Here is a 21,009-nt window from a genome sequence, read left to right as displayed (position 1 = left end):
TTCACATAAGAAGATCCACAAATAATATTTAATCGCTGCGGGCGGTCTAAATGATTAAATACATAGCATAATAGGCTAAATATATCTGGACTGGGCTTACAATGGAGATTAATGCGCATTTTATGTCAATTCAGTGATTTATTTCCAGTTAACAGACAGTCAGTCATTGTTAGTGCGGAGACAGCTCAGTAATATCCATTATCAGTGACAATGACAAAAGGATGAAAGGACTAGGTGAGAGCATGGCCGAGGTTAACATTCTATTTGCTGGGTTATTGTCGGCCTGTCATTAGTTCCTTTACTTCCCGCCAAGCAGAAAGCTTATTGTCTGCTCCAGTTATTAGCAGGAAAAATTTAAATTTTACCTAATAATCAGTCCGAGACAAACGCCTCCAAAAGTTAGGAGCCAGAGCCAACGTCTATGAGCCAACCAGCGTATTGTGAAAGGATGTAAAGAGTGTGAGCTGCATACATACAAGCTGTGCGCATTTATCCTGGATAAGCCGACTGCACAGACAGAACTTGCCTACTATGAACAAAGGCTTTCATTTTTTTATGTCACAGTCCAAATACGAGATGATAGAAAATGCTTTTACAACTGATGACAATCATAGGCGAGGAGAGCGAAGCCGATTGTCCCCATTTCCCCTTCTCATGAAGGTGGACAAAAAAAAAAAAAAAAAAACGTACAGGACATATACAAATTAGCTCCCCAAAATGTGAAGATGGAAAAGAGCACAAGTGCAAGTTTATTCTACCCAAAAAAGAATAAATAAATATAAAAAAAAAATTATTGGCAACTAAAGAAGACTCTAAGCAACTAAGCAACTAGTGAGTTGACATGCGATGGTCTACAGCAGCAAATGATAAAAGCAATAGCTGGCAGACCTGTTGTCACTGTAACATTTATAGTGAGACAATGTGTCCTCTATGTTTATATAGAATCAAAAATTTTTCCTGTAAAAGCAACACATCTGACTAGAGGGAGCCTACACAATCACTAAGCTTGACAACAGAACTTAGCAACTAGTCACCTTCGGCTATGTTCACAAACACTAGTATAACACCTTTGTGACAGTTTATGGCTCAAAAAAACTGCCAATTTTTAAAGTGTACCTGTCATACATGCCCACTGTCACATCTATAGCAAGTTCCTCTGTTAGGCTGTGTTCACACAACGCAAGTTAAGTATTAATCATGGCCGTTGTTGCCAATTTGCAACATGGCTGAGATTAATACTTGACTTACATTATGCTGCCCTCTATGGAATCACGGCCAGAGTGTATTATATATATAGTATACAGTCCGGCCGGGATCACTAGCAGCGCCGGAAAAAAAACATATGTTTGTTTTCTGCGGCCGCATGCTCCATTAAGTGCAGCGTGGAATTTGGATGTGGGCGCACACAGGTGCGCCTGCATCCAAATTCAGCAGAAGTGAAGATAATCCGGCCGGTACTGTAGTTAGGATGATCTTCTCTGACACCCACCGTTCTGTGACCCGGCCGGGTCACAGAATGACCAGTGTCTTGCGCCATGTAAACATGGCCTTAGGGTGCCTACACTCAAGATCTGCAGCACATTTAATGCTGTAGATATCATTGTGACTTAATGACTGAACACAGCATAAAATCTGTGCCATCATATCTGCTGCAGATCCTGTACATGTGAACGCACCCTTAAACTGGAAGTTAGGGTCTCCTCGGATACCAACATGCAATAAGACCATGATGCATGCAAACCCCATTGGTTCCAGCTGCATTGGTATCTAAGGAGACCTGAACTTCCGGTTTCACAGAGGAACTCACTGCTGATCCGGCAAGGCGCTGGCATGACAGGCACACTTTAATATGAAGTTCTGTTGAGATGAAAGGAAAAACAGTTGATACTTCCCAGTTGGATTTCACGCTGCGAGTTCTGCAGCAAAATCCGCTGCAATACTCTGTACTCTGGCATCTTACCACACATCTATATTTACCCTTTTTAAATGTCTCCTCACACTCAAGCCCCTAAAATCGCTTGTCTCTCTCAATTACTGTATTATTAATATCCAAACCCCTATATTTATACTTGTTGTTTCTGAACATTGTCAGAAGATAAATTACAAAAAAAAAAAAAAGACTCCCAGACTTATTTTGCCTTTTGAAATGTGTATATGGCATTTGTTTGTTTTTTTGTTTGTGTGTGGGGGTGTTTTTTTTAACCATTTTTCAAAAGCTATAGACCAAGTGGGAAGAGTGAAATGTTCTCCCTTTTTTAAATCAATAAGTGAAAAATTACGTCAAAAATAACTTGCTTGGTTAATAGAGTCAGTGTTAGGATAAGAATCCTGATTGGCCCAGGCAGTTGTGTCTTACACATGTCTTTATATATGTATATTAAAGGGATTTTATCATCATATTCATTGTATAAAACATTAAAAACAAAAAAATTGCTCAATGAAGAACACAGACATTTACTTATATAGTAAGTAGAGATGAGCGAACCTCTAGCATGCTCGAGTCCATCCGAACCCGAACTTTCGGCATTTGATTAGCGGTGGCTGCTGAAGTTGGATAAAGCCCTAAGGTTATGTGGAAATCATGGATATAGTCATTGGCTGTATCCATGTTTTCCAGATAACCTTAGAGCTTTATCCAAGTTCAGCAGCCCCAGCTAATCAAATGCCGAAAGTTCGAGTTCGGATGGACTTGAACCAGAACCTGGTTCGCTCATCTCTAATAGTAAGGTCTCATTTGGTGTTCAACACGTATAGCACCAAGGCAGGTAACCCACATAGACCAGATGGTCAATAGGTTATAAAAAGAAAAGGGAATCCAGCTGACAAGGTCATCTCCTTCCATCATTCCGCAGTTCTCTGGTGCTCACATGTCATCTGAAAGCTGGGGTAGTAGACCAGGGTCCCTGGCTGGTTTAGTCCAATATGCAGGAAGCCATAATGTCCTGCCTCTTCTTATACCATTATATCTTAGATAGCATTCACTTTATTACCAATTTGGGTCAGGTTAATGGACATTAACCAGGAATTTCTTATGACTTTCCCCCTGATATAGGGCATTTTTCATCTACTTCATAAGGGTTTTTTCTATTTTTGCCTTCCTCTGGATCAACACAGTAGGGTTCTCAAAGGGTTCTTGAACTTGAAGGACTCTTGTGTTTTTTCAACCTCATTAACTATGTAACTTGCTACCTAATATATCCCACTCCTTGACAAGTGTCATTGCGGCAAGATAATCCATGTCATTCTCTTCGCCTGTCATATGGCTTAGGGTAGTGCTCCACCGTGCAGGAAACAACCCATTGAAGCTGGAGCTTTCCACAACGTCTCATGTTGCACATAAAATGGCAAGTAGAGACTTTTAAGTTTGCAGAGAATGAAATCCGATGGCTTTATGATTTTAACCTGGATCCCCATTACATGGCGTTTGACGCTTAATGACTTGTTTTATAAAAACTCAAACACGACACCAAAGAATCAGAAGCTTCTAAACCATTTCATCAGAATCTAAACCTGCCAAATGACAATAATGATGGGAAAATACACGCATCTGGGATTCTGGCTTTTAAATGCAAAGTGCTGTCTCTTAAAAGCATCTGCATTGTTTATAACAAATTCATTGAACCAAAAAAAGAAAAAGGCATAAAAGTCATTAATCACATTATAATACTTCTAAACGGCAATTATCAAACAAGTAAATGCCTTACAAGAGGCATCACACCATCCAGATAGGTAAATGCATTTGATTCTGGTGGTAAAACTCATGGAATACAAAACAATTGAGCCGTATTCAGAGCCAACTCCGTCCTCCTATAACTCTACTTACCTGCCGCAGCACAGCATTGGTCAGCCACTGTCGCCAAGCTGCTTAGCAATCCTGGTATCACTTAGGCTGGGATAAAACTGCGTTTTTGCAATCAGTTTTTTTTTCCTCCCTTTAAGAAATGGATAAAAAAAAAAAAAAAAAAAAAGTTTTTCCATTGACTTCCAATATTAAAGAAAAAACCGGATCAAAACAGATCCATTTTTTTACATACACAAAAACTCAGTCAACCTCATTTTTGTGTCCTTAAAAAAAAGGGATCTGGAAAAACTAATGAAAACAGATTCGCACAAAAATCATCTGTTTTTGAAAAAAAAAAAAAAAAAACCCTGATGATAAACGGAATTGCAAAAACCCAGCCTTGGGAAAGAGGGGGGGAGGAATAAGTGTGTCTGCAATTTTACAAAGAAACAGATTGACCACAGATAGTGCCTGGTACTGCAGTTCAGCCCTATTTAGAGGGATTATCCATAATTAGAAACAGCGCCACACTTGTCCTCAGTTTGTAGGTACTACCACTGAAGTGAACAGAGCCAAGCTGTAATACCACACACAGCCTGAAGGCAGGTGTGGTGCCACTAAAACACAGCAGGTTTGTTCTTTTCTAATCCTGGATGTGCCCTTTTAGAGCATTGGGATGGGTTTCACTAGCAGACTAAAGGCCCTATTCCATGGAACGATTATCGTTCATAAACTCGCTCCAACAACCGCTCGTTAACGATCACTTAACTTTTTTTTTTAGGGAACGAAAACACATAACACACGTGGCTACGTAAACGATATATGTAGTGTAACGACTATTTTGCGGTCGTTACATGGTCGTTTAAAACGTTCGCCGGGGTGATCATGACCATACAACACACCTACTTTTTTTTAACCTTTTTACGAACAACTGAAAAATTTTGAATTTTACGAACCGATAAGAGAATTATCTTTCAAAGACCAATGACTTTTTTTCGACATGCTGAAAAACTAATTTGAACAACAATATAACGTTTTCGCCTTTGTCGTTCGCTCGTTTACACCAATTCCACAAAGCGGTCATTGGAGCGAGTTTATGAACGATAATTGTTCAGTGGAATAGGGCCTTAAGGCTGCACTTACATGTCCCGCATTACAGTCATTACAGTGGCGTGATCATTCAAACAGTTTCCCCGCTCCCGGCATGATATTAATTCATCAGGCCATGCAGGGAAACAGTCAACTACAGGGATTCCCTGCTATGTGTGGACATCTTTCTTAGTTGCCTTGACCTGTCACCCCTCACTATCTTATAAAGTTAGGAAGCAATAAATTACATCAGGAGAAAAAAAATTAATACAAAGTAGTTTGTAAGTGTTAGGGGTAGAAGGTCCAAGCCCAGTGTCAGACTGGGCCACTGGAGGATCCTCCGGTGGGCCCCTCTGCCCGCACACTGACTGTCTGGCAGCTGGGCCCCAGACAGTAATACAGTGCTGCTGACATCACCTGACTAGGCCCCAGCAGCACTGTATTACTCTCTGGGGGCCCTGCCCAACATTCTGTTTTCGGGGGACTGCGGCCGCTCTGCCCCTTTAAATCACCTTCCAATGCTGCACAGAGGGGGCTATGTATTGGGGGGGAATGCTGCACAGAGGGGGCTATGTATTGGGGGGAATGCTGCACAGAGGGGGCTATGTATTGGGAGGGACGCTGCACAGAGGGGCTATGTATTGGGGGGATGCTGCATAAAGGGGCTATGTATTGGGGGGATTCTTCACAGAGGGGGCTATGTATTGGGGGATGCTGCACAGAGGGGGCTATGTATTCTGATCTTCCATACAGCATCCAGTGTACAATACACCTAGGATCCTCCAACTATAACAGCTGCAGACACTACAACTCCCAGCATTTACTGACAGTCTACAGCTCTTAGAATATGTTGGGATTTGTAGTACAGTGAATAGACAATCCTCTGATAACAACTGGCGTTGTAGAGATTTATTGCTGGACCTTCAGGATCCTCTACATAGCAATCATTTTTAAAGGGTCATCCTCTCAGAAACTACAACTCTCATTAGAGATTTAGTGTAGGGTATTCTGAAATTTATAGTTCGACTGAAAACATGTTGTTCATTAGGAAGTTGGCACAGATACTGATGAATCAAGGAAAGAGTCGGGTCAGCATGTCCTATCTCACTGGTTCTTTATTGGTGGGCCCCAAGGATCATTTCCTCTGGTGGGCCCCAGGTACCCCAGTCCGACACTGCCCAAGCCTTATATAAAAATTGTACAAATATACAAAGGGAGGCAGTGTCAGTGTTTTAGAGATATAGCAAAAGTTTTGACAGGTCTGGCGAACTCACCAATTGTTTCTAAAGCAGGTAGAAGTGCTTAGAGGAGCGCTTGACTCCCCACTTCACTATCTTCTCCATTCCGTTGCAAGAGACAGTGTCCAATATACAGTAAAGGTCCTATTCACCGGCCCGATAATGTAAACGAGTGCTGATCTGCTAGATGGGCGCTAGTTTACTGGGCCTATTACACGGCCCGATAATCGTTTAGCGAGGGCTGCAGGGACATCGTTACCGATGTCCTTGCAGCCCTTGTTTAAACACCATACATTACCTAAGCATGTTGCAGCTCTTCGCCTGCGCTCCTTCTTCCTTCTGGTCCTGCGCGCAGCAGCAGCTTCGGTGCGGCCTGTCTGAGCTGACAGACCGCTTAGCCAATCACTGGCCTTGGCGGTGCTGGCCAGGGATTGTCTGAGCGGTCTGTCAGTATGCCGCACCAAAGCTGCTGCTGCACGCGGGACCGGGAGGGAGAAGGAGCGCAGGCGACGAGCTGCAACATGTGTAGGTAATGTATGGAGTTTGTGAAATCGTCGGTCGCCCACCGTGCATCGCTATTCCACACAGTGATGCGCGGTCGGTGCCCGATGAATTTAGGTTTGAGCGATAGGCTGTTCGTTGTCTTTATTCCACAGAGCGATAATTGGCCGAATAGGGCCGATTATCTCTCCGTGGAATAGGGCCCTAAATCTATGGAGCCTGTCTCCTGTAGCAAGTCAGGAAAGGAAGGTGTATGGTGTCAGATTCCAACAGAGAGAAAAAGCTCTGTCAGTCAATCTATTTCTTCACTTCAGTGGCGTAGCTACCATAGAGGCAGGGTAGGCAGTTGCTATGGGGCCTATGCAGGAGGGGGGCTCGGGGGAGAAGGTAAGAGGGTGTGTCCTTCTGCTTAACCCCTTATGTGCTGCAGTGTGTAAGTGACCCAATGTTTATTTACATGCTACAACACAAAAAAGGGTTAAGAAGCAGAAGACCGATCTCTCCTTCACTGCACTGATAACCTCTGTTCTCCAGCTGGCAATCAAGTAGGAAAGAAAAATGTGCAGAGCTCCATGCAGAGGTCAGGGGTTATCAGTGCACGAGCAGTAAAGGAGATTATATATATATATATATGCAGTGCTTCGTGTTGTGCATATAATTTTTTAATATGGGGCCCCGTGAATCCTAGCTACGCCCCTGCTTGCAGTCTCTCTGTATGGCTCAGTATGAAAAAAGCTGCTCAGTCTCCAGGCTAGCATACATAAGCCCCTACATGTATTGTTATATAGATTATAAATTAGATACCACTTGTTCTAAAGACCCATGAAAAACACAATGAAAACTGTGAAAAACTGGCATTAAGAAAAATACTTTTTCCCATGAGCTGGTTACAATGTAAGGTGCACCATGACTGAGAATGATGATAATATGAGGAGCTGACTGGGATAGGAGATAACTGAATAGATAGCACAAGTGTCTCTTCTCCGGGGTGATACGTTCCCAAACACACAGTACAAGTATTTGCACTATGTCCCGCGTCTACTATTATTACCGTCACAGAATAAACAGACTGTGTGTGTTCACCACAACAAGAACTTGTGCCGGAAGGAGGGAAGAAGAAAAAAAAAAAAAAAAACTCTCCTTATCAGAAACGCTCGGCTGATAAGAAAGTGGCGGAATAAATGGACACGAAATATCACATAATACAGGAAGCTGGGGAAAATGTTACTTTGTCTAAATATTTTTGTTTTGGTTCATATCAGAATATATTTTGGTGGGATCTAAAGAAAAGGGAAAAAAAAAGGTAAAATGCTCTGTATTCAAATTTTCATTGAAATATATATGCTATCCCAGGATTCAGACCCTCATACAGGATGCATGAATGTTCAGCCAAGCCAAGCATCCAGTAATACGATGGGATAGGAATGGGGTCTTACACGTATACATGTACATTACTACCTTGAGACACTCGACTGCACAGACCACAAATTTTAGCAGGAACAATTCCCTCCACGGATTAGCTGTGAGGAGAGAGATAGTTATGGCTCCCCCAGCAAGTGACAAGAAGAGGAAGAAGACGGAAGAGTATGGTCGCATGTGACAGATAAAGCTGCAGTTCCCGTTAAAGGGGATAGCCAGCAAAAGCTTTTTTCTTTCAAATCAACTGGTTTCAGAAAGTTATATAGATTTGTAATTTATTTCTATTTAAAAATCTCAAGTCATCCCATACTTATCAGCTGCTGTATGTCCTGCAGGAAATGTTTTTGTTCCAGTCTGACACAGTGCTCTCTGCTGCCACCTCTGTCCGAGACAGAAACTGTCCAGAGCGGTAGCAAATCCCCATAGAAAATTTTTCCTACTCTGGACAGTTCCTGTCTCGGAGAGCAGAGAGCACTGTGTCAGACTGCAAAGAAAAAAAAACATTTCCTGCAGGACATACAGCAGCTGATAAGTATTAGAAGACGTGAGATTTTTTAAATAGAAATAAATTACACAGCTATATAACTTTCTGAAACCAGTTGATTTGAAAGAAAAAGATTTTCACTGGACAACCCCTTTAACTTCAATAGTCAAAATCTGCAGGGTGTTAACGCTCTTGCAGCCAGTGTTTCACAAACAATAGACTGCTGAAAGTGTACAGCTAACAATTGAGAGACTTTACAGACTGAACATGTGGATATATAAACACAGCCATACTTTAATACTGAGCTGAGTGAGTGTGTGGATCTCAAATGGACGATTTGCTGTGTATTTCCTTACAACTACCTGTGTTTACATTGCTCTATTTGTTCGCTACTTAGTGAGTTATTGCATATTGCCTCTGACTAGGATGTATATCTATGGTCTAAGCACTTTATGTCACTCTACACCCAAAAAAAAAAAAAAAAAAAATCACAAGTATTCCAGTATTTATCAGCTGCTGTATGCCCTGCAGGAAGTGGTGTATTTTTTCCAGTCTGTCACAGTGCTTCCTGCTGCCACCTCTGTCCATGTCGGGAATTGTCCAGAGCAGGAGAGGTTTTCTATGGGGATTTGCTACTGCTCTGGACAGAGGTGGCAGCAGAGAGCACCGTGTCAGGCTGGAAATAATCCACCACTTCCTGCAGGACATACAACTGGAAGACTTGAGTTTTTTTTTTTAATAGAGGTAAATTACAAGTCTCTGGCACTTGCCGGGACCAGTAGACTTGATATATAGATATAGATATATATATATATATATATATATATATATATTTTTTTTTTTTTTTTTTGTGAACTACCCCTTTTACCTATTGTAGTCCGTGATCCCTTTCTGTTGCCGGTTTGTTCCATCTCTGATATTAACTGTATATTGTCTTTTGGTATAATGATTTGCACACACAATACACTAATAAAGAGAATATTTTTAAATATTAATGTACCTACACATACTGTATGTGCCTATACGTTTATTTTCCTGCAGTTATAATATAGGTGTTAGTGAATGATGGACGCAACCTGTAGTCAACACCAAAGGAAACTCGCCACATATAGATTTCTAGAGCTCCTATTTTAATCTATTATTAATAAATATGTCAGAAGAAGTTTTAAAAGTTTTGTATTGCCATGGTCTGGGTGTTCAGATGTCCTCTGATCAGCTAAGAGCTTCACTCCCCCACTCGCTGCTCACTGCAGTAAGACTATGGGAAGTATCTAGGCCAGGGATGGGGGAACCTTGGCTCTCCAATTGTTGCAAAACTACAACTCCCATAATGCCTGGATAGCCAAAGCTTTAGCTTTGGCTGTACTGGCATGATGGGAGTTGTAGTTTAGCAACAGCTGGAGAGCCGAAATTCCCTAGTGGCAGCCCATTATAGTCACAAAAAGTAACATTAGCGTAAGTAAATGTCACCATCTGAATAATTCTTGGGGCATTTGTGACCACTTTGGTTGACACCTACAGATTATCTGCCAAAGAATTGAAGCCAAAGCCAGGAACAGACTATAAACAGAGATCATGTCATAAAGGAAGGCCTGAGATTTCTCTTCTTTTCAAAAAAAAAACTGCTGACACTGTTGGGTCAAGGAGACACATAGTACCTTTCATATAGTCAACTGTGCTTCTATAATGTAGGAAGGTTTTTATTCTCTGGTGCAAATTGTCAAAGAAGTTTGTAAGCTTTTAAACTGCTGAGGGCTGGTAACACCTCCTTGCCCCCCCTCCCATCCCTGCAAGGTTTGCAACTGTAATTTATTCTGACAGTCAAAGAGCCACTGTATAAATGTTAAATGTCTCCTAACGCCACTAACTATAGAAAAGGATAGACTTTGCAATCGTAACATGCAACTAATATATATATATATATATATATATATTTTCACATACGCAAAACATACAGTTATGGACCCATCCAAGCAGCACAGATGTGGGGCTACAGAAATGCTGCCTATGAAGCTGACAGAATCAGTTTACTAAATATGTCCAGTCAAGAGTATGTTCTAGTTGAGGAAATCCCTTTAATATACCGTACAACCAAAATGGTAAAACACACAACCACACATTTAAAAAAAAAAAAAAAAAAAGCATGGAGTTCAGCAGAGAACATTGTGCAAACTCACATTGCATTATATTCCAATATGCTTTAAAAAGGGGGATTTTACTGAACAGAATAAAAAAAAAATTCCATGAGCTAAGTAAACCACATAAAGCATATAATCTACATCATGTCAAAACGGAAAATTATAGTAAAGTTTAATATTCCGCAACTTTGCCCAGCTCTCCCATGCATCTTAAATCAATCAGTCACTTAGCATTACGCTACTGTGTAATAAATCAGCTGTTACAGCAGCACAACCCATCAAACGCCAGGCACTGCTCAAACACAACGCAGACAACACACTCCCATAATGTCCTATTAAAGATTAACAACTTGTAGACAGAATTCACTTACCAGTGAAGACCAACAAACAAAACTATACACGTTCAACTAATTGCAATAAAGTAAAGTAAAATAAATAAAAATATAAAACCAATTAATTTCATCTTAAGGCTCTCCAGCCATTGCTGAACAACAACTCAAAGCATGCGTTTACTGCCATTGGCTAAAAGAGCATGCTGGGAGTTGTAGTTTCACAGCAGCTAGAAAATTAGTATAACATACAAACTGGATTCGGGAAAATAAACTCCCTTTCTAGTTACAAAACATATAATAACGTACAATAATAATAATAATAATAATAATTAAATAGGCATCCCCATATATACACATACAGTACATCAGGGTTTCCCAACCTGCGGCTCTCCAACTGTTGGTAAACCACAACTCCCATTATGCCTTGACAGCCAAGGGCTGCCCGTTTATGATGGGAGTTATACTTTTGCAACAGCTGGAGTGTCAAAGGTCGAGGGAACACAGCAGTATATAATTCTAGATATCTCTATATTAGAAGCCAGGTAGCCAGTATGTTTAGTAACAATAGCTGGTGCTTATTTTTGAAGGGTTCATGTTAAACATGAGTAATATTTCATTTTTGATTAACCACTTCTTAAACTTACTTTACTCGTAAATTACATAAAAAAAATAAATAATAATTCTAAGCAATTTGACAAAAAGTTAAGTTTTTTCATCTACTTCTATGAAATTCTGTCTACCCAGCTCCTAATGTTGCCATAAACAATGTCCTATAAATATAACAGACATGGATAGATAGCATCACGTTGTTCGTATATCGCTATATATTAACAAAAAAACATAAAACAACACAGGAAACGACTGCTAATAACTAAACCATCAATTCCTATATTCATAGCACAGCGATGAAGACTCTCTATACTATTTTTAGAGGTGTGCAACAACTTTTTTTTTAGCATTAACAATTGTTTTTGATCGACCTACTACTAAAAACATGAAATAAACAAGTCGGGGGGTGCTAGGAGTACAGTGGGGATAGCATTCGGTAGACATTAACTGCACATAGTAAAATTAAAATGATCTCATTACTTCCAAATCCACAAGATAAAAACCAACTAGAAGATAAAGCGTGCGCTGAGTGATTCACCGCCGTACCTTTTTCTTCTTTTAAATGATTCCCCTGCACATCAAAGCGGTTTTAAAGCCCAAACATCTTCTTTACTGCTAAGCTAAGAGCCCATTAGATTGCTAATTTCTTCTGGAAACAAAGCAATTACAAAACGTAAATGGTTACCTACCTGCAGTTTGGAGGAGGATCAAGGGTTATTTCTGCTAACTCCTTCTGAATTCTGTAAGTGAAATGAGAAGCGGTTCAGACACTCTGCAGAATGAATCAGGGAATTACACTGCCCTCTACCATCATGTTGTTAAATGCAACATTGGCTTTGCCTTCAGTAACGCTAACATGGCTGCTTCCTCTTTGTTCTCAGAGGCATAACCCAAATCGTATAACACAGGAACTTAGAAGCTCTATTCCAGGGGCATCAAAGCAGCAATGCAGGATGCAGACCCCGGAGGGGGCAAGAAGACCCCCTCACCTCCTTGGAAAAGTGAAAATGTTTTGGTGCCAAACACTTTTTATCAGGGAGAATTCCTTTTCTAGCTAATATGCAAATGAGGCAGAAAGGGAGGGGTGAACTCCAGCGTTTCCACAATGACTTTAAACCAGTGCTCTGACCGAGCCACGATTAACACTGTAACACAGGCTGCAGCGAATAATCATTTTACACAGCGTTCAGCCATAAACACGAAGAACAAGCAAAACTTCCAGCACGGACGACTCGGCAGCACCAGGATAATAATACAAGCGCTTACAAATCTGCTTAAAAACTTCCACAACTACTTAAAGTGGCTGATATCATGGCTAAAAAACAGGATTAATAGAGCAGAAAAGAGCAAAATAATACAAGTTCTCTCTGCAGATGTCAGGATTCTACAACCAGCTATAAACATGGCAGAAAGAAAACAATGTATATGGGGGTCTCATATTGCAGCAGATCTTATGGGATGTAGCTGTAAAGTTCTGCTGATCAACAAATCTATGTAGACAGCTGTATACACATGGATCTTTCCCTATATACTGTGCGGTGGGTTCACATGTGCATTGAAGCTTCTGTTATATTTCACAGGAAATCCAGTAAACATAATGATGGAACCCACTCTAAATCTATAGGCTCCATGAGATGTCATTGGTGTATATTATGGAATGAATCCAGCTCGGCATCATTTTCCATTTTTCTGCTTTTATCGAGTTGATTTTTCAATGCAAATCTGAACAGAACTTATGATAGATACATGAACAGTGTTTCCCTTTGAATCCTCTGATGTATAACATTATAGCACAATATAAATTTTAGTCAAAAGCTATCCCCCCTCCCCCAGTATCCAACGAACGCCAAAGGACATACACCAACAACATAGGGAGTCCATTGGCAGGTTCTGTAAACTGGAGAACATTTAGCTAGCAGGTTTCTTTCTCAGGCTAAATACTTAGTGACTGTCAGGTTAAAGGGGATATCCAGTGCTACAAAAACATGGCCACTTGTGCACCACTCTTGTCTCCAGTTTGGATGTAGGTTTTGAAACTCAGTTCCACTGAAATAAATGGAGCCTAATTGCAAACCACACCTGACCTGGACACAAGAGTTGTGCAAAAGTGGCCATGTTTTTGTAGCGCTGGATAAACCCTTTAAATGTGAAATGTTAATTTATATCCTACAGGGCTGCACTGGCAAGCAGCTCCCCATATCTAAACTCCCTTTCCCCCCTAATACCCCCTATAGTTATACAGTAAAGCCTGAAAATGGAGGAGCTGCTGAGGTTAAAGGGGTTCTTTGCTTTGGACAATGTCTACTTGTTAGAAGAGTCCTCTTATATAAAGGGAAATAAAAGAAGTTCCCCCAGCGATCAGCTGTAATATACAGAATAAGGGTACTATTACACCAAGCGTTTTTTTTTCGACTAACAATAAACGATCTTGAACGACCGCTACAGCAAATAACTCGATTGCTGTAATTGTTCACCCAATTACACGGAACGATGATCGTTATTTATGATCATTCTTGGGGTCGTTTAGTCATCGATATTGTGTATGTTTTAGCTATGACTTTTTATTCCACCATCCAGACTTTCCTAAGACTGTATGAAAACTGCCGTCTAAGCTACATAAACCCTCTAAACACAACATTATCCATGATCATAACTCAAGGCATGTTCCTAGCTCACACGTACACACTACACAACCCATTACCGCATTCAGACCGATGTGCAGACCCTACTGAATTCGGCTCATAGCACTAAAGCCAAACAAACATCATGGAATACAGGACTCACTGAAGCCGTGCCTCCTAACCTCAAATGACATCTTTCCTGACCAAGCTAGAAGAGCGTGGAAAACACATATCAAGTCTTTAATATGAGGAAATTGGACACAACCACGCCATCCCGATGAATATTATAAAGCTATCATAGTATTGGCCATGTACAGATCTGAAATCGATATAACAAAAAAAGGAGGAAAGAGAGCAAATACACAAAACTACACAAAGTGCTAAAGAAACGTTATCCAGCGTGACTGCTTTTACAAAATATTGGACTCAGACACGTACTTGTCCTTCCTCAGATATTAATAAGTGTAAAATGCTGACCTTATCCGGGTCCGATCATGCTGCCACCGCTGTGTTTTATAACTCGGCTGTGTTTTTTTGTTTTTTTTTACTGAGCAGCAAGAAATTTTAGTTAAATGAAACCTGATAAATTTCCAAAATTATATGTTCTACTTGTGACATCTTTTAGCCCAATGACTTCCACTTAGAAAATCCATATGGTCCTGCCCTTAAAGGGAACCTGTAACCTGAGAACAGAGGGAAGAGCTCGCCCAACCCCCCTGTGGAGCTCCGGATACTTACCTCATCCTGCAAGTCCCGCTCCAGAAGCGGGCCTCTCCGTGAGGAAATCAGCACCCGACGGTCTGCGTGCACGATATGTAAATGAGAAGAGAAGAGTCCAACGTCCATAGGACATCACCGCTCATTTACATATCGCACGCGCAGACTGTCAGGAGGCGATTTCTCCACGGAGGGGCTGACTTCTGGAGCGGGACTTGCTGGATGAGGTAAGTATCCGGGGCTCCAACAGGGGGGTCGGGCGGGCTCTTTCCTCTGTTCTCAGGTGACAGTTCCCTTTAAATACAAGTGACCTCAGTAGGTCTGTAAGTGGCAGTAATTTATTCCCCCCCAAAACACGTATAGCAAAAGAACACGTCAGACATGTCGGTTTTGCTACCATAGTAATGCACTTTTTCCTATACCACAAGCACTTATGGGTGATGCCAGCACTTCAAGGGTTAACTGCAGTCAAGTGTTACAGAAGAATAAAAAGAAGACCATGATGGGCGATCAATTATCATTACTGTCATTTGTATGAATTAATGCTCCCCCAACCTGTTGCAAAACTACAATTGTCATCATGCCCTGACAGCCAAAGGCTGTCATGGCATGATGAGAATTGTAGTTTTGCAATAGCTGGGAACACTGGGGAAGATGTAGAGACGTGATTGGCTTTCTAACCAGAGCAAAATAATCCTTCAACCAGCAGAATATACACAACCTGGATGAGGATTCTAGCCCAGCATAACAAAAAGGCAAAAAAAAAATAAAAACCCCTAACTTTCCCCAAGGGTCATCTGCCTCATAGCTTGTCAATAAGGCAGTGTGCAAACAAGAGCCCCTCAGTGAAGTATTGCTTACTTATCACAATCAATAACCTGAGACTGATCAATAGGAAACGGAAGGGTTTCTAGAGGCTAAATCCTACACAGAAAAAAAACCCTCATAAATAAGACTTTCTACGGGTGCGAGAACATAAAAATCACACATGTCCAGGAAAGGTTACGGATCAGCAGAAATATTAAGAAATTGAAAGCTACCGCCAACATAACGTTATAAGAACCTGTTTTGCTGGTAATAAATAGACTTTGAGGAATAGCTAGTGATTCATGCTTGAAGTTACTCATCTGGTAAAACGTATGCATGATACAACTACAATTATTGTAAGGGGGGTGAAAAGTTAAAGAAGGTTGTCTAGTAGAGATGTGCGAGCTGGATGAGGTTTAAGTTCGTACAGCCTGAGGGCCACCTGGAATATAACCATAGGTCATAGGCTGTATCCCAGTTTTGCAGGCAGTGCTCGGGCCCTATCCACCTGCTCCACGGAGCGGACAGATAGTGGGAATCTGAAGCCGACCATTTAGGTTCGCACAAACCCCAACCTTGGCCGCCTTGCTCGACTCTATTGTCTAGTTTTAGAAAAGAATGTAATTTCTTGCCACAACAGCACGACTCTTGTGCACAGGCTGTGGCTGGTATTGCAGCATAGAGTCTCAATTTTGGAGCTATCAGTAGGGGTCCCAGCAATCGGACACCTACCAAGTACCTATGGAAAAGGGGATAATATGCTGAAATGGGAATACTCCTTTATGGTATGTGCACACTACGGATTCCGATCGGAGAACTTCAAGCGAATTCCGCCACACGCCCTTGCTTGAAGTTCCACCTGTCCTATAGGTTCCATTTTATGCTCGGGCAGATTTGGCCATCCATCCAAAGAATTGACATGTCTATTCTTTGGGCAGATGACAAAATCTGCCTGAGCATAGAACGGAGCCTATGAGACGCGCGGAACTTCAAACGGGGGCTTACGGCGGAATCCGCTTGAAGTTCTCTGCTTAGAATCCGTACTGAGCACATACCCTTATACCTGTATCTTGAGAGGCTAGGCGATGACTAATCATTTGTAGCTGCTGTCACCCAGCTTTTTTTATTTTTATTTCTGAATGACATCTTCCTGGATAGATGTGTAGCATTATCACTTTCCTCTAATATCGCTGAATCAGCCAATCCTAAATTTAGGAAAGTTGAGTGTCAACCTCTTTACTCCAAATTTACTTTCACTAAGCTATAAATTGCTTCCTCCTAGAAACCGATACAGTCTATTCAGTTGTATCAGAGTTAACAACCAGCCTGGGGTGGGAAGTACATCAGATTACATTAACACAGGCCCAGATGGAAAGGTGTCACTTTCAGTAATTAGGAAATCCTCCTCCACCCCCTGATTTCCCTGTGGGACTCGGTGCCTGGTTCTTCTCTTTGCCATGTGCCCGGGTGATCTTGCAGGATTACCTTTTCGCACTAGTCGATAGCTTTGCAGTGGTTTTACTGGATAATTTGGTATTTTTCTTCTGCTGGACAGCTGACGGTTTCCTTTCCTCTTGCTCCTCTGGTTCGGGGGCTGGAGGGTCCCTCTGATCAGCATCTGAACTTCCACTGCTGGTACTAGGACTCTCATCATCTGACCTCTGCCGATCGCTGGACATCTTGGCCGATTTCTTTACTCTTTATCAATAACCTAAGGACAGGACAGCGGGATTATTTTAGATGGTAAATGACAGAGAACACAAAACGGTTAACTTTAAAATCAAACACAAATAGAACGATCGGGAGTTCCGTGCGGAACACTCGGGAATTCCGTAGATAATTCCATACAGAACACTCAAGAATTCCGTGCGGAACACTCAGGAATTCTGTGCAGAACTATTTTTTTAGAACTTTCTTTGGTAACTTTTCAAGACTGTGATGAAGACGTCCTGGAGACTCTAACATTTAGCAGTTTTGGCAATATCCGTATAGTCCTGTGTACTAAAATAAAGAATTTGCCATATAGACACAATCTTAACATGGTCTGATGGGGAAATATGCCCATTGCGGCCATCCAAATCCTACCAGCGACGGGTATACAAGACAAATGATGGTAAAAAAAAAAAAAAAAAAAAACACATACACACAGAACTATAAAAACAGAGTCACATGTGCCTGAGAAAAATAAGCAGCTCTCCCAATGGAAATGTATGGGGGAACTCCAGCCCTCAATGAATAACTTTTAACATGTAGTGTAAATATTTGGTGTAAATAGTGTCAATATTTACACTCTCAGCCATTCATGGGAATGTAGCCGGATTTAACCCCTTGTGGCTGGATGGGCTTTCTAGCTGGAAGTGGAATAGGGTTATTGACATTGCTGGGAGCCCACAGCATCTGGCCAGGGGATGAGCAGGAGCACAAGGCTGCTGGATACACCGACATCTTGACCACCAGGGATTCCTCTCCGTGTGGGGAGGACGGTGGGGGGGCCTGCACGATAGGGGGCCCGCGGGGTGGGGGGGGGCGCTATCAGGACAGGCTTGGGGGGAACCATTATGACTGGCGGGGGGGTTCAGCAGGTACAGCCGGTGTGTTGTGATAGGAGACACTCCACGGTATCTGTAGCAAGTGATGCGTGAAGTCAGTTGCAGCTCCCCCCACCTCTCTATCACCCCCCCTCGTCGCTTTCTCCGGGGCTGAAAACAAGAACAAAGCTCCGGCTCTGCCCCGGATCCCTCCCCCGCTTCTCGTTTACCTCAGCAGCTCTGCCCTTCCCTGCTCTCACGCCCGCTGGATGTCGTGCCGGGAAAGGGGGGGAATCCTGGAGACACCGAGCCCGGGGGGGGGAAAACGAGCAGGCTCCGGCCGGCTGCCGAACATTGAGAGTCGGAAGAAAGAAGAAGGAGGAGGAGGGGGAGGAGGGAATGGGGAGCTGGCTGTAGTAAGCTCCTGAAGTCTGCAGGTGGCGCTGGCGAGTCAGAGGTGGGCGGGGCTGAGGCTGCTGTGAAGAGAGCGCGGGGTTTCCGGACGCGTGAGCCACGCCCACTCTCGTTCGCTTCAGTCCCCGCCCCTTTCTGCTTTCTCCCGGTGATTAAAGCTCCGCCCCCTTTGTTTCAAAACGGTGAAGTCAGCGAGTGCCTGGCTCGTCCGCCTGTGTGCGTGCACGGCGCGTCCTGTGTGAACGGTGCGCACAGAGCAGGGAGGGGGGAGCGCTCATTAACCCCTTACTGCACCTGACAGAGAGAGTGATCTGCAGACACGTTATATAATGGGATTGTGTTCTTGTATATCACTGTCCGGTGCGTCTTATAGCCGCCTCAGTCTCTTCCTCACGTGTCCTTATCTCTGTCACCCAGGGGCGACCACCAACCCAGGCGCAAGGGGAAGAAATCTTGATAGGACATGCCTTTTAATTTAAAGCAATGTGGGATTTTCAAAAGCTAAGTGTGGCTCTCCAGCATAAGGCATGATGGGAGTTGTTGTTCTGCAACAGGTTGGGGAACACTGATATAGAACACCCTTATAAAGAGAAACCCTCCCTGCAGACCCCCCCCCCCTATGGTGGTGACTGGGAGAGCATGATGGTGCTTGTAGTTTTGCTGATTTGGAGCATCTACCCCAGGCTACATGATACAGCTAATATCCTCCATGCTGACAGCTGTCAGGGCATGATGAGAGATGTAGTTATAGCTCCACAACAGTAGAAGAACTACAGGTTGGGGAACGCTGATCTAGAGCATCTATAACCTTGACCTTGGCCCTCCAGCTGTTGCAAAACTACAACTCCCATCATGCCTGGACAGCCAAAGCATTAGCTTTGCCCGGGGGATCGCTGATCGTCCTGGCAGCCCATAGGATATAGCAGTATCTGCTGCCGATGTTCCTATTCAACGGAGCTATGGCAGCAGATCGCTGCTATATCGGTCGCTTGTTTTTCAACATGTTGAAACACAAGCGACTGCAACGATCAGCCGACATGAACGATGTCGGCTGCTCGTTGCACTCTATTCCACGGGACGATTATCGTCCGTAGCGGCTGATATCGGCCGAATACGGCCGATAATTGTTCTGTGGAATAGGGCCTTTAGAGATTTGCCACAAAACTTAGGACCCTATTGGGCCCTATTCCAAATCGTTCAGAACTAATGCTGGGTTTACACGGAGCGATAATTCACCCAATCGATCATTTAACGATTTTGAAGCAACGATTTGGTTTATAACGATCAGCGTTTACACTAATAAATCGTTAGAAAAATGTTTTACATAGGGTGAATCGTTGAAAGACTGTTTACACGAAGCGATCTGCGAATTTTTAGAGAACGATGAACGACAATTTGAGAACATGTTGAAAGATCAAAATGAACGATTTTCCGCTCGTTGCTTAATTGTTTGCTGCGTTTACACGGAACGATTAGCGCTCAAATGTGATCGTTATTGCGAAAATTCAAACGATAATCGTTCTGTGTAAACGCAGCATTAGGGTCCATTTACACAGAAAGATTATCTGACACATTATCTGCCAAAGATTTGAAGCCAAAGCCAGGTATGGATTTAAAAAGAGGAGAAATCTCAGGCTTTCCTTTATGACCTGATCTCTGTTTATAGTCTGTTTCTGGCTTTGGCTTCAAATCTTTGGCAGATAATCTGTCAGATAATCTTTCTGTGTAAATGGACCCAAAGCGATAATCGTTCGGTTGAATAGCAGTTAACGATTAAATGACAAACGAGAAATCATTGATCGCTTGATGAGACCTGAACCTATTTTTATCGTTGCTCGTTTGCAAATCGTTCGCATGGAATAAGACGTCGTCCGCAGTAGCGATGAACGCAATAGCGACAACAAGGCGACCGCAAGAACGATCATAAGTGACGATCTGCGTTCCGTGTAATTGGGTGAACGATTTCAGGTCGTTCTCAATAGCGGTCGTTTATCGTTAACGATTATCCGAACAATTATCGTCCCGTGGAATAGGGCCCTTACAGTAACTTACTCTTCAGCTCCTCCCTGGCAACTGAATACAAACCTGTAAACCAGAGTGAACAGGACGGTGTGTTGTCTGTCGCTAAGAAGCAGCTGATGCTGAGGATTTCAGCACCACTCACCCTGCCAGATATATTCCCCTATACACCCCTGCGAAATATTCTACAGGAGAATCTTTCCAGTTGTAACAAATGTCATTATTATAAATATTTTAAAAGAAATAAATAAGTACTAACTAGATATCAGTGGGATGGCTTTCTGTCTGTGCCGGCCTTTAGTGGTTTAAGTG

General features: G+C 42.5%; 1 protein-coding gene across 1 annotated transcript in view; it reads right to left on the bottom strand.

Moving 5' to 3' along the window:
- UBE2E3 (ubiquitin conjugating enzyme E2 E3) overlaps positions 1-18,715 on the bottom strand; it is a 59,984-nt gene extending 41,269 nt beyond the window's left edge. The window contains exons 1-3 of the mRNA XM_069983055.1: positions 18,495-18,715; positions 17,222-17,447; positions 12,281-12,331 (exon numbers count right to left, since the gene is read on the bottom strand). Coding sequence (XP_069839156.1) covers positions 12,281-12,331; positions 17,222-17,415 — 245 coding nt within the window. The 5' untranslated portion in view covers positions 17,416-17,447; positions 18,495-18,715. The remainder of the gene's footprint in view (positions 1-12,280; positions 12,332-17,221; positions 17,448-18,494) is intronic.
- Positions 18,716-21,009: the final 2,294 nt, after the last annotated feature.

Source organism: Dendropsophus ebraccatus, chromosome 9, assembly GCF_027789765.1.
Source record: "Dendropsophus ebraccatus isolate aDenEbr1 chromosome 9, aDenEbr1.pat, whole genome shotgun sequence".
NCBI lineage: Eukaryota > Metazoa > Chordata > Amphibia > Anura > Hylidae > Dendropsophus > Dendropsophus ebraccatus.
Note: the sequence above shows the minus strand (reverse complement) of the source record. Positions and strands in the feature narration are given on the sequence as shown.